This window comes from Rhinatrema bivittatum, chromosome 7 (genome assembly GCF_901001135.1).
Source record: "Rhinatrema bivittatum chromosome 7, aRhiBiv1.1, whole genome shotgun sequence".
NCBI lineage: Eukaryota > Metazoa > Chordata > Amphibia > Gymnophiona > Rhinatrematidae > Rhinatrema > Rhinatrema bivittatum.
The window spans coordinates 224,382,247-224,396,571 of record NC_042621.1 but is presented as its reverse complement, the minus strand read 5'-3'; the positions used below and the strand labels follow the sequence as shown (position 1 = coordinate 224,396,571).

The following is a 14,325-nucleotide window of genomic DNA, read 5'->3' as shown; positions in this document are numbered from 1 at the left end:
CCAGCATCTTCATTGTCTGGGAAATTAGAGCCGGTAACTCATCTCTATGAAAGAAACGTTACATAGTTCTATACGGCTACAGTCCCGGAAGAATTTCCCCATCCTCCAGGGAGTAAGGATCGGCTTCATCATACGTGCCATCTGGGTCCCTATTGGCAATATCTGCAGCAGGTCTAGGCGTACTCTGACGCTTACCCGCAACACCAGGTGCACAAGAATCTACAGCCTGCGATCCTGATCTGTTAAGATTGGCCAGGGCCAATGACTGCACTTGAAGAAAGATCTGCAGCCTTTGAAAAAATTCCACCCAAGAAAAGGCAGAGGGTGCATGCCAAAACCAGGGGGCGTCAGTCCTATGCCTGCTGAACTACCTCCCTCCACTGACAAACCAGTTAAGGGAGCCCCAATTCCAGGCGAAACCTCTGGCAACTCTTTTTCCATTCCCACATGCTGGGAAGGACCGGGTTTAGCAAAGTCAACAGAGACAAGTCTGCCTGAGTCTCCAAACAGTGCTGACACAAGTTAGAGGAGATGCCAGGCTGAGACGCCCAAATGTGGCAAGCAGCACAAAGGCTTCTTTGCTATCGGCACCATAATCATTTGTCAGTATGCTCCAAACAGGTGTCTGAGAACTGGGTGCCCAGCTGTGCTCACAATAGGCACTTGTAAAAAAAATTAAGCGCTCAAAAAACAGGCACTCAAAAGTTAGGCGTCTAATGCACTATTCAGATAGGTGCACAACTTGAGTGCCCAGCTAGGTGCCCTTAAGAGCACCACTGTGCCTCCACCTAAGCACCCCTATACGCACTGAGCGTCCAGGTAGATCTTATGCGCCCAACTGAGCGCCAGCTAGGCGCACAACTAGTCACACAGCTGGATGTGTAAACGTGAACCGATGTACCTGAAGAGGGCAGCCTTATGTGTAGAGAAAAGGCACGCGAACGCTGCTGCAGCCTATCACATGGCAAACAATCTAAGCCGGGTTTTTTTTCTCTTTACCTGAGCTCAGCCCAACCCGGCCAAGTACAGAGTTGGTCTCCGGCTGTGGGGGTAGAGGGCATATACATTCACCGCCATGCTTGGCTCCTGCACCTGCTTGCCTTTCAGGTTTTTTTTTTTTCTTTTTTACAGCTAAGTCCACATTGGCAGAAACCAGCTATGGACCAAGGCACTCATTTGAGGAAAGGATATGAAGAGATCACCTCAGGAAACTCGACTGAAGGAGGGACCATAAGGTATCATCACAGGCGAGAGAGAAACTTTTTTCTTATTTTCTCCTTCTATAAAAAAAAAAACAAAACAAAAACAAAAAACTTTTAATGCAATCCCCAGTAGGGAGATGCACGTCCACCATCTGCTGGAGTCAGAGAATACTGGCAGGCTGATGTCACTGCAGGGGTATATATACCATGACATCAGCTTTGCTCCTTCTCAATCTGCTGGTAGAGGTCCATAACCCACTGATCGTAGATCCACTTATCTGAATGCTAAGAAAAATGCTTTTTACCTGCACTAATTGCTTTGAAAATTGTCTTCTATAACATTTACAACAAGTTACTTTAATAGCTAATCACATAGAGCAGAGGCAAAGTTGTTTGAGGTAAGAGCATATTGGCGGGTGAAGTGGAAATTCAGCCCAAGGCACCAAACCGGCATAGGGAAAATACTTTATCCAGTTCAGTGTAATGAGTCTCACAATTCAGGTTTTATATACTAAAAAAAAACAGTAAAATCCCATGGATTACACAAACAAAGCCATAGGGCAGTGGATTGGTACAGTTCATCACTGGACTAGTTTCCTTAAATGCAGGTGCACTATGACTGTATTACAGTGTTTAACTTGAAATGTAGTGGCGTAAATTATAACCCTGAACAGAAAGGCAATTAGCTGTGCACAATACGGTACATTTAAAAAAAAAGCACGAGCGCAAATAAAAGTACGCCGGATTTCAATAGATACGCGCGTAGCTACGCATATCTTAAAATCCGGGGTCAGTGCGCACAAGGGGGTGTACATTTGTGCACCTTGCGCGCGCCGAGCCCTGCGCACGCTGCCTGTTCCCTCCAAGGCCGCTCCGAAATCAGAGCGGCCTCGGAGGGAACTTTCCTTCCACCTTCCCCCACCTTCCCCTCCCTTCCCCTATCTAACCCACCCCCCAGCCCTACCTAAATCCCCCTCCTAATCTTTATCCAGGAAGTTACGCCTGCCTCCGGGCAGTCGTAACTTGTGCGTGTCGAATGTCTGCTGGCACGGCAGGCCCCGACACAGGCCGCTGTGTCGGGGCACTCGGCCACGCCCCCAGACCGCCCCGGACCACCGCCACGCCCCCTGGCCACGCCCCCGTACAGCTCCTTTTTACAAGCCCCGGGACATACGCGCGTTCCGGGGCTTTTGCTCGGCGCGCGCAGGGGCAGATTTCCTCAGCTTACATGCATAGCCTTTGAAAATCTGCCCATGTGGTTCTTTCTAGCAATTCCCAACTAGGTTCTCAAATGCCACTTGACCAACCTGGTTTCTTAGAATCTCTGCAATCAGTATACATTGCATTCAGGTTAGAAACGGACTTCTGATATAGTCCTGGAATAAAGCTTGTGCTCTGTCCATGGTCTATTCTACAAGCACACTTTGTTGATGAGATAAGGTTTAATAACATTGGCAATACCATTTCTGCAAAGACACTGAAGGTTCCTTCTGCAAAGCTGTTAAACTTGTTTTCAACTGCAGTCAATCCAAGCCAAATGTTAACTCTCAGCAGAACAGGAACTTTGGTGCCTTTGTTCTTGTCTAGTGGATACTGAAATACATGAAAAGAAAGATAGTTATTCTTCATTGTTCTATAGTAAACTTGACAATAGTTAGGAAAAATGTATAGAAACTGCTTCATGTGCAATAAAAATATCAACTATATAATTTATTTATTTATTTAAATAATTTATATACCGGAGGTTCCTGTATAATATACATATCACCCCGGTTTACATATAACAGTAACAATCGCTACATTTTGCGGTTTACATAGAACAGTATTAAACAACGAAGTTTTACATTGAGCAAAAAGAAGTAAACAAGTTTTAACATTGAAACAAACGAAGTAAAGTTTTTACTTTGAAACAACTTAATAGAAGTAGGCAAATAGTAAATACTATTAAACCATTAATAGACATGCGGTTAATAAATCCAAAAATAACATGGAGATATGTAAGTCCACATGAATGTGTATGTAGACTGTATGTAGACAGCATGAATGTGTGAATCTCTAATTGAATAATGAAGATTAAAAAAGATCTGAAAAAATATCATTGTGGGAGTGAAAAGACTTTTTTTTTTTTTTGTTCTTGGTTCTAGGGGAAGGCTAGTTTGAATAACCAAGTCTTAAGTTTCTTTTTAAATGTAATGTGGCATGGTTCCAGACGCAGGTCTGGAGGGAGCGAGTTCCAAAGTGAAGGGCCCGCTGTCGACAGTGCACGTTTCCTTAGAGCGGATTTCGCCGGTTGTGTGATTAGTCTGTTCTGATAAGCGCTTCTGGTAGGTTTTACGGATGTGTGTAGTTGAATTTGAAATGTTAAGTTGAGAGGCGCGATGTTGTATAAGGCCTTATGTATCATCGCTAGAGATTTGAATTGGATCCTGTATTTGATTGGGAGCCAGTGGAGGTAGTGGAGGATTGGGGTGATATGATCTCTTTTCTTGGCATTTGAAAGAATTCTTGCTGAGGCGTTCAGGACCATCTGAAGTGGTTTGGTGGTGCATGCTGGTAGGCCTAGGAGGAGAGAGTTGCAGTAGTCTAATTTTGGGAGTATGATGGCTTGTAAAACCATACGGAAGTCCCTGTATAGGAGGAGTGGTTTAAGTTTCTTTAATGTTTGAAGTTTAAAGAAACATTCTTTTGTTGTGTTGTTGACAAATTTGTTGAGATTGAGTCTGCTGTCTATGATGACTCCCAGATCTTTAACTTGTTGCGTGATGAAGTGCCCGGTGGTGTCCGGATGTTGATTAGTGTTAGAATGTGAAGGGGGGTATAGTTTTCCGGTGCTATAATGAGGATTTCGGTTTTGTTTTTGTTTAGGACCAAGTTGAGGCTGGTAAGTAGATTGTTGATAGCAGACAGACATTTATTCCAATATGATATGGCTTTGTGTAGGGAGTCTTCTATAGGGATGAGGATTTGAATATCATCCGCGTATAGGTAATGTCTTAGCTTAAGGTTAGTGAGTAGTTGACATAGTGGGAGCAGATAAATATTGAAAAGAGTCGGAGAGAGGGATGATCCTTGCGGTACCCCCCTCTTGGAATCGATGGTGTGGGACTCTTTGTTATTTATCTTGACCTTGTATGATCTGTTCTCCAAAAACGATTTGAACCAGTTAAAAGCTGCTCCTGAAATGCCGATGTCTATTAATCGTTGCAGGAGGTATGTGTGGTTTACGGTATCAAACGCTGATGAGAGATCCAGGAGAGCGAGGAGGCAAGGTTGGCCCTTTTCAAGGTTGAAGATGATGGTGTCTGATAAAGATGTTAGTAACGATTCGGTATTCATAGTCTTACGAAAGCCAAATTGGTTTGAGGTGAGGATATTATTTTCGTCAAGAAATTCTGTAAGTTGTTTGTTGACAACTTTCTCCATAACTTTGGCTATCATAGGGAGGTTTGCTATGGGTCTGAAGTTAGCTGGGTCTGATGTAGGTAAGTTGGGTTTTTTGAGGAGCGGTTTGAGCATGGCTAACTTGAGTTGGTTCGGGACATGTCCTTGGGTGAGAGAGCAGTTAATGATGTCTGCTAAAGGTTTGGCTATAGTGTTTGTGATCAGACTCAGTTTGTTGGATGGAATATGGTCTGATGGATGGGAGGATGGTTTTATTTTCTTGAGAATATTCTCTATTTCTAATGTGGAAGTGGGCTCAAAAGTGTTGAGAACTATTGGTGAGGTGTTAGGTTGTTGTACGGTTGGGTGCGATGGTTGTTGTTCTGTTGAGAGTGTTGGTTGTTGAGCGATTGAGAGTGAAGAATGTTGGGCAGTTGATCGCGATGATTGGGGGCTGAGGTTGATTACGTGGTTTGGATGTGAAGAAGGTCCCTTGAGGGGGGCTAGGAGTGAAGTGATTTTGTTGTCAAAAAAGACTGCCAGCTCGTTCGCTTTATTGAGTGCTTGATCGTCAGGAATGGCAGGCGCCGGGGGTTTTGTGAGGGTAGATACGTATGAGAAAAGAGCTCTTGAATCGAAAATGAGGTGGTGTATTTTTTTAGAGAAGAATATTCTCTTTGTTGTGTTGATGTTGTTTCTGTATGAGTTAAGGCATGATTTGTAGGTGAGGAGGGTGGTTGAAGATGGGTTTTTTCGCCAATTTTGTTCCTTGCATCTCAACTCGTGTTTATGTATTTTAAGTTCCGGTGTGAACCAGGGTCTCTTTTTGTCTTTGTTTGGATTGATAACTTTAGTTGTCATGGGGCATATTTGATCTGCCACCTTTTTAGTGATGTTGGTCCATGATAAAGTTGCTGAGTTTGCGTCGGAGAGGTCTAGGTGCTCTAGTTCCTTGGCCAGGTGTTCACTGAGTTGGTCTCCTGAGCACTGTTTCCTGAACGATATAGTTATTGGTTGTGTGGATTGTTGTGGAAGTTCTTTTATTTTTAACACCGATGATATGAGTCGGTGGTCTGACCACGGTATCGGAGTGCAAGTTGGAGTGGTGTGGGTTGTGATTCCTTCATTTATGAAGATAAGGTCCAGCATATGGCCTGCTTTGTGGGTTGGTTCAGTCACTATTTGTCTGAAACCCATATTGTTGAGAGAGGTGAGAAGAGTTTTACAGTTGGTGGAATGAGGTTGGGTATCTACGTGCAAATTAAAATCTCCCATGAGGATAGTAGGTTTCCTGGAGTTAAGGTGTTTTGCTGTCATTTCTATGATAACGGATGGGTCTGCTTCCAGTAATCCAGGAGGAGCATAGATTAGGCCAATTGTCAGATGTTTTGAGTTGAATAGGGCAAATTCTATCTTTGATAAGTTATTGGAAGACTGCAATGTCAGACCCAATGTCAGACTGCAATGTCAGGGTATAATTCATGTTAAACTTTGTAATGTCTTCTCCTTGCACTAGGCCTGCAGTGTGGACTTGTCAATGTATTTACCTCCAAGATGTCTACTTAGAAGACATTTATTGAACTCTGAAGAAAATCTTCCCCCTTCCAAATCCCAAGAAATCTTAAACCACAGGTCAACATCAATCTACAGTCAGTTTATCAAGGCTGAAAAAGAACTGCATAGGAAAAGACGACTGGGCAGAACAGCAAGCTTAGTGGCGTGTGCACGCAGGGCCAGAGGAACCACTAGGCGAGCTAGGCCTGTGCCTAGGGCGCTGCGATTTAGGGGTTGCTGCGGCAGAATTTTGAAAGGGCAAAAAGTGCCCTTTCTAAATTCTGCCAGCCCCTGCCGCTTCACCATGCCACCCTCCCGACGCCCCCCTTGTGGTCCAGTGGAGGGCCCGGTAGTGATCTGCCATTCCCGGAGCCTCGGCTGCCACTAAGCAAAATGGTGCCGTGGCCTTTAGCCCCTACCATGTGAAAGGGGCCAACCAATGGCACTGGTAGCCTCTGTCACATGATAGGGGCTGAAGGCCACCGGCGCCATTTGCTTAGTGGCAGCCGAGGCCCCGGGAGCAGCAGATCGCTCCCGGGGCCCCACCTGGACCACTAGGTATTTTGTAAGTTTTCTTTTTGGGGGGGGGGAGGAGTCGGGGCTGCGACCGGGGCTGGGAGCGGCACGACAGGGGGGGCGGAACAAGGCTGAAGGTGCCTAGGGCACCCAATCCCCTTGCACCGGCCCTGTGTGCATGGAACTGTGATATGGATTGTACACATAACACTTGCTGAACAAGACCTGATAAAAACTTGCAGGAGTTGGGGTCTCTGCTTTTCTTTCCACCACCACAGCTGTAGCTTAATCTAATTGAGGCAGTTAAGCAAAAAGCTGAAAATGTGGCTGATGTCAATGGCCTTTGATATTTAACATTTAAGAGTAGGAAAAATGTACAGTAAACTGCTTTGCAGGCAGTAGATTGGGTATCAGGACTATTTACTATTGTATATTGTTTGCATGCATCTATTGTATTTTGTAAATTTGTATATTGCTTTGAACGATTTTTAATCACTAAAACGACTAAAATGAATAAATAATTGTTTATGAAAAGTTAACAGAGTTGCTTTCATGAACTTCAGAACATGCTGCCTTTGGCTTTTTGAATGAAGGCAGAAGGGCCTGTTTACTAAGCTGCATTAATGCATTTACCATTTGTTAAAACAGGTTTACGCAGAAAAAATGTAAACCACACAGAACTTGCAAGTTGTGTGTGTTATTTCCTGGCTCTCAATCTCAGTATGCAAATGAGCTGCTTTGCAGGCAAATACATGTAAAGCAGCTTATTGGTATGTAATTGAGTAGAGCAGCGTGCTACCCCTCAAAAGTTAGTTACACTTTAACACGCATGCCGATGCCCCCAGGGTCAATTTAAAGAGGCTGTACAGCCCCATAAGAGCTCCCCCACCTCCACTGGCATGTTCAAAATGTACTTAGGAGTCTAGCACGACCCCAACCCTCTTCTCACACCCCCACCCATCGAAAAAATAAAATTTAGTCTCAAACCCCCTTAGGCCCTACCCCCAATTAAGACCCACTCTTTGACAAAAATGACCCCCAGCTCACCTCCCCGGATCTTCCAAAAGCTAATTTCAAATATTGATGGTCTAGTGGGGGGCAATCCCTCTTGCTCCAGCAGTGCCATTTTTCAAATTAGCGCTCCTAATTGGCTGGCCTCAAATGCCCCTTTGCTCCTTTCATGTGAACTGAGGGAGGAAGCGGCTAAGGAGAGCTTGGGGTCTGCCAATGCCATTAATGGCACCAGCAAGGCAGGACTGAATGGAGGTTGCTCTTGGCTCCACTAGACCACTGTTTTCCAACTCTTTCCTGGAGGCAGACTTATCTAGTCATATTTTCAAAATTACTACAATGAATATGCATGTGATAGATTTGCACACACTGGATCTCCAATGTATATGCATCTAGCACATGCATATTCATTACGAATATAACCTGAAAACTCGATTGGTTAGGAGTGCCTCCAGGAGAGGGTTGGGGAAACACTACACTAGACTACCAGGATTTGAAGGAAGCTTTTAGGGTGGGGGGTGACATGAAGCAGGTGTGTGTGGCGGGGGGGGGGGGGCATTTCTGTCAAGAGAAAGGGACTTAACTGGGGATGGGGGTCTAAGGAAACTTCAGACTAATTTTCATTTTTTCAACAGATCAAGGTGCAGAAAGCGAGTTGGGGGGGGGGGGGGGGGTTCCTGCTACACTCCAGGGATATTTGAACTTTCTGGTAAGGAACCTTTAAGGGCATGCAATCTCTTTAAAATAAGATGTCCCAAAGGGGGGGGGGGGGTCACCATAGTGCACTGCCATGTCCAGGAACATGCATAGTTCCTGACTGTGGCAACACACTGAAAACTAATGCAAGATTCATTAAACTTCCCCAGCTGTACAAATACCACACTTTAATAAATAGGCCCCAGAATGAGAAATCATTCCCAGCAGGCAAACAAAGTCACTCAGCTCGCTCCTGGGTTGTGGGTTGTGTATCATGATCCAGACTGCATGACTTTCCTGCTGTTCCTGCCTTGGGTGAATTCTCTTTCAGAAAGGTGGGTTAATTGGTCGCATTGAATAAATGTGACGGCACGCAGAGCTGAGCACAACAAACTTTCCAGAGCTTTCTGGTACAGACTAAATGCCTCTGCTGCACATGTACAAGACTTCCTGTGCTGCGGTGACCCCCACAGCTTTTTTCATGTCCAGTTGCGGCCAAGTTTATAGAAGGGAAAGAATTCCTCCCAAGGGGAAGAAGAGAGGGTTTGCAGAATGTGTGAGCTGCTTCAGAGAACATTCTGTCTTTTCCCATCGTCTCAGTTCTCAAAAAAAGAAGAAAATGCAGAAAAGATTATTTCCCCCCCCCAACACAAACATGCTTTTCACCCATTTGAGACTACTGTCATATTAAACCTTCCCCCCTTTTTTTGTTGTTGTTGTTGTTGGCCATTCCACGTGTGTGATTGGTGAACCTACTCGCCTCAGTTTTTACACAACTAAATAATACCTGTAAAAAGATGGTTTGGGTTTTTCCACAAAATTTGCCAGATGCTTCTTCACTGGTGGTGGAAAATAAAACCCGATGAGCTGGAATACGAGCATAAGCCAATCTCTTCTCAGCACGAATCATCCAGATGATCACATCTGGCATACTGTTTTGTGGCTGTACAAATGGAGGAACATGAAAATGTAGGCTCATTATAAAACTGTTAATAGACATTGATATACAACACGATTGCAAACTTTAAAACGGATTCAGCAAGACCCTTCCATATAAAACCGACTCCTCAAAAAGGCTCAAGTATATTAATTTGTTTCCAGACTATCCAAGCTCAAAAAGGAAATCTACTATAAACTAGGCCTTTTTCTTGTTTGCTGAGTACTGCAAAATATGCTGATGCTGCTGACTCACATGGTCCAGTGGCAGCATGAGCAGGAAACCTGAATGGGTCCGATTCCCTGACTCAGTTCACGTTCCTTGGATAGTCAGGGTTAGGGGTGATTTATTTATTTGATTTATATTCCCCTTTTTGACACTTCAAAGCGGATTACATTCAGGTACTGTAGGTATTTCCCTATCCCCAAAAGGTTTACAATCTAAATTGCACACGCACAGCGTTCACAAAACCACACAACCCCATTCCTCTGCCCCCCACCCCATCAAAGACGGAGGGTCTCTCAACTATTGCTCAACACCAGCACCTGCCGGCTGACAGGCTGGTACAGGATTCTGGAAAAAGCAGATGTCCGGACCTTTCAAGTTTCAACCAAAAGTCTGGCTAGATGGAATAAATAGGGACAGGGCCCTTGGAAAACTGCCAATGACGGCTCATATCACTATACTGGAGCTGGCAGCCCAAAGCAGCAGGATGAAGGGGTGAAACAGAAAAGATTCAGACACTTATTATATCTATACAAAAAAAAATATCTGTCTGGTGACGAAGGGCCTGTGTGTCGCACGAAGATGTATCCTAGTATGCTGGGTGACAGGAGATGCCCCCACCTACTCATTGTGGCACGCTGAAATGCTAGACCTCCTAATGCTAGACTAAATGCTGGTGCCTGGGTTGCAGGGACAAAGTGACTAAAAACAATTCCCTAGCATTTGGGGACCTTTTATTACCCAACTGAACCAGTCCTTGCAGCCAGATTCCAGGTGGTAGGTGAACCACAGTCCTAGAAAGTTGACATTTCAGGACTCATTTCCTCCTTTGTTAAAAAGAGTGAAAACTTTGTATTTGTGCTCCTCCTTCTCTCGCATTTTACTGTACACAGGGACTTTTGGGGGGGATGGCTAGGAATGCAGGGTTAGGAGGAAAATGTATATTCGTTCCTGTTTATATGCATATACAATTGTATGGTTCATTCTGAGTAAAAGGAATAAAGATATTATTTAAAATAAATATATATATTTGTATCAAAATCTTAATTGGATACCTATTAGCTGTTTCCAGGACTCAGCAGCAGCACTAGTAACCCAGTTTGAACTCTTTCAAATTAAAAAACATCAGCCTTTCAACAAACCTCACCAAAAGACACTTAGTCAAACACCCCATGTGTGGTTTACAATCCTTCAATAGTTAAAACATTTTTCATTTTAAAAAAATCCCTTTAACTTTCTTTGGACTATCTGAGCCCGGTTCTGGCCCCATACTGTTGGCTGCCCTTTTAAAACCAGGGTAAGAGGCACATCGGGCTGACAAGCCAGCAGCTCCTGGCGTGGGTGCTGGAGGGAGTACAGCTGGAATGCATCGGCTTCACCATTCCAGAAACATAAAGACAGTCTAACATTCCTCGGTGTGTGGGCATTTCTGCAGCAGTCCGCTGAACCGCGGACATAACACAAGCTCAGGGCCACGTGATGCATCAGTTAGTAGAGCAGGCACTAGTTGTTTGCTGAATTGCAAAGAATGTGTAAATGAATAGCTGCAGGTAAACAGCAGGAGCTGAAATCTATGCTCCCTCGGTTTTGCTCATATCGTTCTGAACGCATGCATCTTGTTCTTTATGTGCTAGAAGAGATCCTTTCTGCTCCAGAGACTCCAAAACTAACTTGCACAGCAGTATTGTTTTACAGGCTGAAGGCGCCAAACTTAAATAAAGTGAATCAACCTCACACTTCACTGAGCTCAGTGTATTTGTTGGCAGACAGAGCCTGCTTCTTAGGGATGTACAGCAACATTCTCTAGGCTATGATCATTATTCTGGTACAGGTGTTGGGTTTTTCTATACAACACTACCTTATTATAGAATCTACCTACTATGGTATGTAATTAGGATAGCAACTCAGAACAGCAGTCAATATTTCTACTTAAGCATGATCTAATGTGAGCCACACAGTCTGTCCCAAGGGAACACTAAATGCAGAAGTCTGAGTTGCAAAGTAACTGGATCATTAAGCATACATCCAGTGCTGTCACTAATCCAGTGTCAACAGTGCAATTACACTGGGACCCCATGATAGTGTAGGACAAGCTAGCAAAAGAACAGCCAGTCTGAACGGGCTGGTAGGAGCAGCAACAAAACAAAATAGCTGCCTCTCAGAGGGACCAAAGCCGAAAGAGCTAGCTGCATGCAGTGGTGCAGAAAGCTTGCAGGGCCGGTAATAAGGGAACATAGGAGAGGAGGAAGGAGAGAGAGAAATTTGGTCCTGAGAGATGGGAGGAGGAAAAAAACAGAAACTTGACAACAGAAAAAGACCATATGGCCCATCCAAACCAATGATCAGCTCTATAAGCCCTACCATTACCTCAAAGATCCCCTATGCTTATCCCATATTTTCTTGAATTCAGATACCGCCCTTGTCTCCACCACCTCTATTGGGGAGAGTGTTCCATGCATCCACCACCCTCTCTATTAAGAAATTGTTCCATAGATTACTGCCAAGTCTACTCCCTTTCACCCTCATCCCATGGCCCCTCGTTCCAGAGCCTCCTTGCCATTGATACCCTGGAGGCACTTAAATGTCGCTATCATATGTTCCCTAATCCACCCTTCTCCTGTGGTATTAATGTTTAGATCTTTATGTCTTTTTCCAAACAGAAAAGCATAGGAAAGGGGGGGTGCGGGAGGAGAAGGGGGAAGAAAAAGTTGGGAAGGAGATAGAGGAACAAAAGAAGGGAAAAAGAAACAAGCAAGAAGAGAGAGAAGATAAGGAGATAGGGAGATAAGGGGAAATTAAAAGGATGAACAAAGGGAAAGAGGTAGTATAGGAATAAGAAGCCACATGGAAGTTACAGTACTTCTGTAAAGCTGGAAAGGACACAGGCCTAAGGTAATAGTTGCTATAGCTACTGCGCAGAAAAAACATATATTCTGCCTGGGCACAGTTAGAACAATATATTGTTATTGATTGCTGATAGCATGCCCAGTACCAAACTAGCAGGCCGATACAAGTACAGTGCGCTCCGATGAAGCGCACTGTTACCCGGCATTTGGATGTGCGTCCAAAACACGCGTCCGAGCCCCCCTAACCTAATAGCACCCGCAACATGCAAATGCATGTTGATGGCCCTATTAGGTATTCCCGCACGATTCAGAAAGCAAAATGCGCAGGCAAGCCGCACATTTTGCTTTCAGAAGTTAGCGCCTACCCAAAGGTAGGCGCTAATTTCTCCGGGCACTAGGAAAGTGCACAGAAAAGCAGTAAAAACTGCTTTTCTGTGCACCCTCCGACTTAATATCATGGCGATATTAAGTCGGAGGTCCCGAAGGTTTAAAAAAGTAAAAAATAAAAAAAAACTTAAAAATTTAAAAAGGGGCCCACGGCTGGCAGGTCGAAAACCGGACGCTCAATTTTGCCGGCGTCCGGTTTCTGAACCCGTGGCTGTCAGCGGGCTCGAGAACAGACGCTGGCAAAATTGAGCGTCGGCTGTCAAACCTGCTGACAGCTGCCGCTTCCGTCAAAAAAGAGGTGCTAGGGACGCGGTAGTGTTCCTAGCGCCTCTTTTTATCGCCAGGCCTAATTTTAATAAATTAAAATACTGAATCATGTGCAGAGGAGAGTGGCCTATGCGCCCGCTCTCCCGCGTTTTTACTGTATCGGCCCGATGGTAAATAATAGATAAGTTACCCCAAGGATGCAATGCATAAGCATAAGTTAAACGCACACAGATGAAGAATGTTGTTGGTTTGAATATTAATGCTGCCAAGAGCTGTAGTTTTAGCTTGTTCAGCGTTACTGATCAATAGCCACTGACATCAGAACAATCTCTAGGACATCGCCAGCTAAGTTAACCGGATAAGACTTATCCAGCTAACTTACAGGGGATATTCAGCAGCACAATTATGCTGTTGAATATCCCTGAATTTGCTGTTATTTAGCTGGATAAGTCTTATCTGGCTAAGTTTAGATCTACTATGGTGTAGGTCTAACTTATTTAGTTAAATTATCTGGATAAGTTTGAATACCGCTACTTATTTGGCAAAGGGCCTACTTCACTAAGGCTTTTCTCCCATTCTGCGTGTATAGGAAAAATGCTGAGTGAATGAGGCTTTAAGTTAGCTGGATAAGTAGCGCCACCCAATCACATCCAATGCCCACACAATGACTATCTTGTAGGGGTGGGTGGGGAAGAAACTTTTTTTTTTAGTTTAATTTGGGGGGGGGGGGGGGCCTTGTTTCCCGCAACTTTCATTTCATGAAATGTTTTGTTTCTTTAGTTTAAAAAAAATGAAATAAACATTGAAAATAAAAATGGGGGAAAAAATATAAAAAGAAATTAGGCCTCCCATGCCCCCCAGCCATCTCTCTCACCCAGAAAAATTCCAGGGCCAGTATCTTCCCTAGCCCCTCACCTACAAGGTTTGAGAGAGGATCCGCAGATGAGGCCTAGGCCAAGGTTGTGACAAACTGCAGCCTAAGCATATGCAAGGCCAAGGTTTTGGCATTGGCCAAGGCACTGGGGCCAGTTAGTCCCAAAGCTTTGGCCTTGCGTAGGCCTAGGCCATGGTAGGTCACTGTGACCTCAGCCTAGGCCTGAAACCCTTTTTAAAAATTGGCATTATGTTGGCAACCCTCCAATCTTCAGGTACTGTAGATGATTCTAAAGATGTTTTACAAATTATAACAATATGCCTGCAATATCATTTTTCTGTTCTTTCAACTCTGGAATTTGCCCAGAGAGATTTACTACTCTTTAGTTTGTCAATTTGCCTTATTATATCTTCCAGGTTCATTGAGATT

General features: G+C 44.3%; 1 protein-coding gene across 1 annotated transcript in view; it reads right to left on the bottom strand.

Annotated features, from left to right (window-relative positions):
* Nucleotides 1-14,325, bottom strand: part of MYOF (myoferlin) — a 386,224-nt gene that overhangs the window by 152,779 nt on the left and 219,120 nt on the right. Inside the window, 2 exon segments of the mRNA XM_029609901.1 lie at nucleotides 2,664-2,795; nucleotides 9,148-9,303. Coding sequence (XP_029465761.1) covers nucleotides 2,664-2,795; nucleotides 9,148-9,303 — 288 coding nt within the window.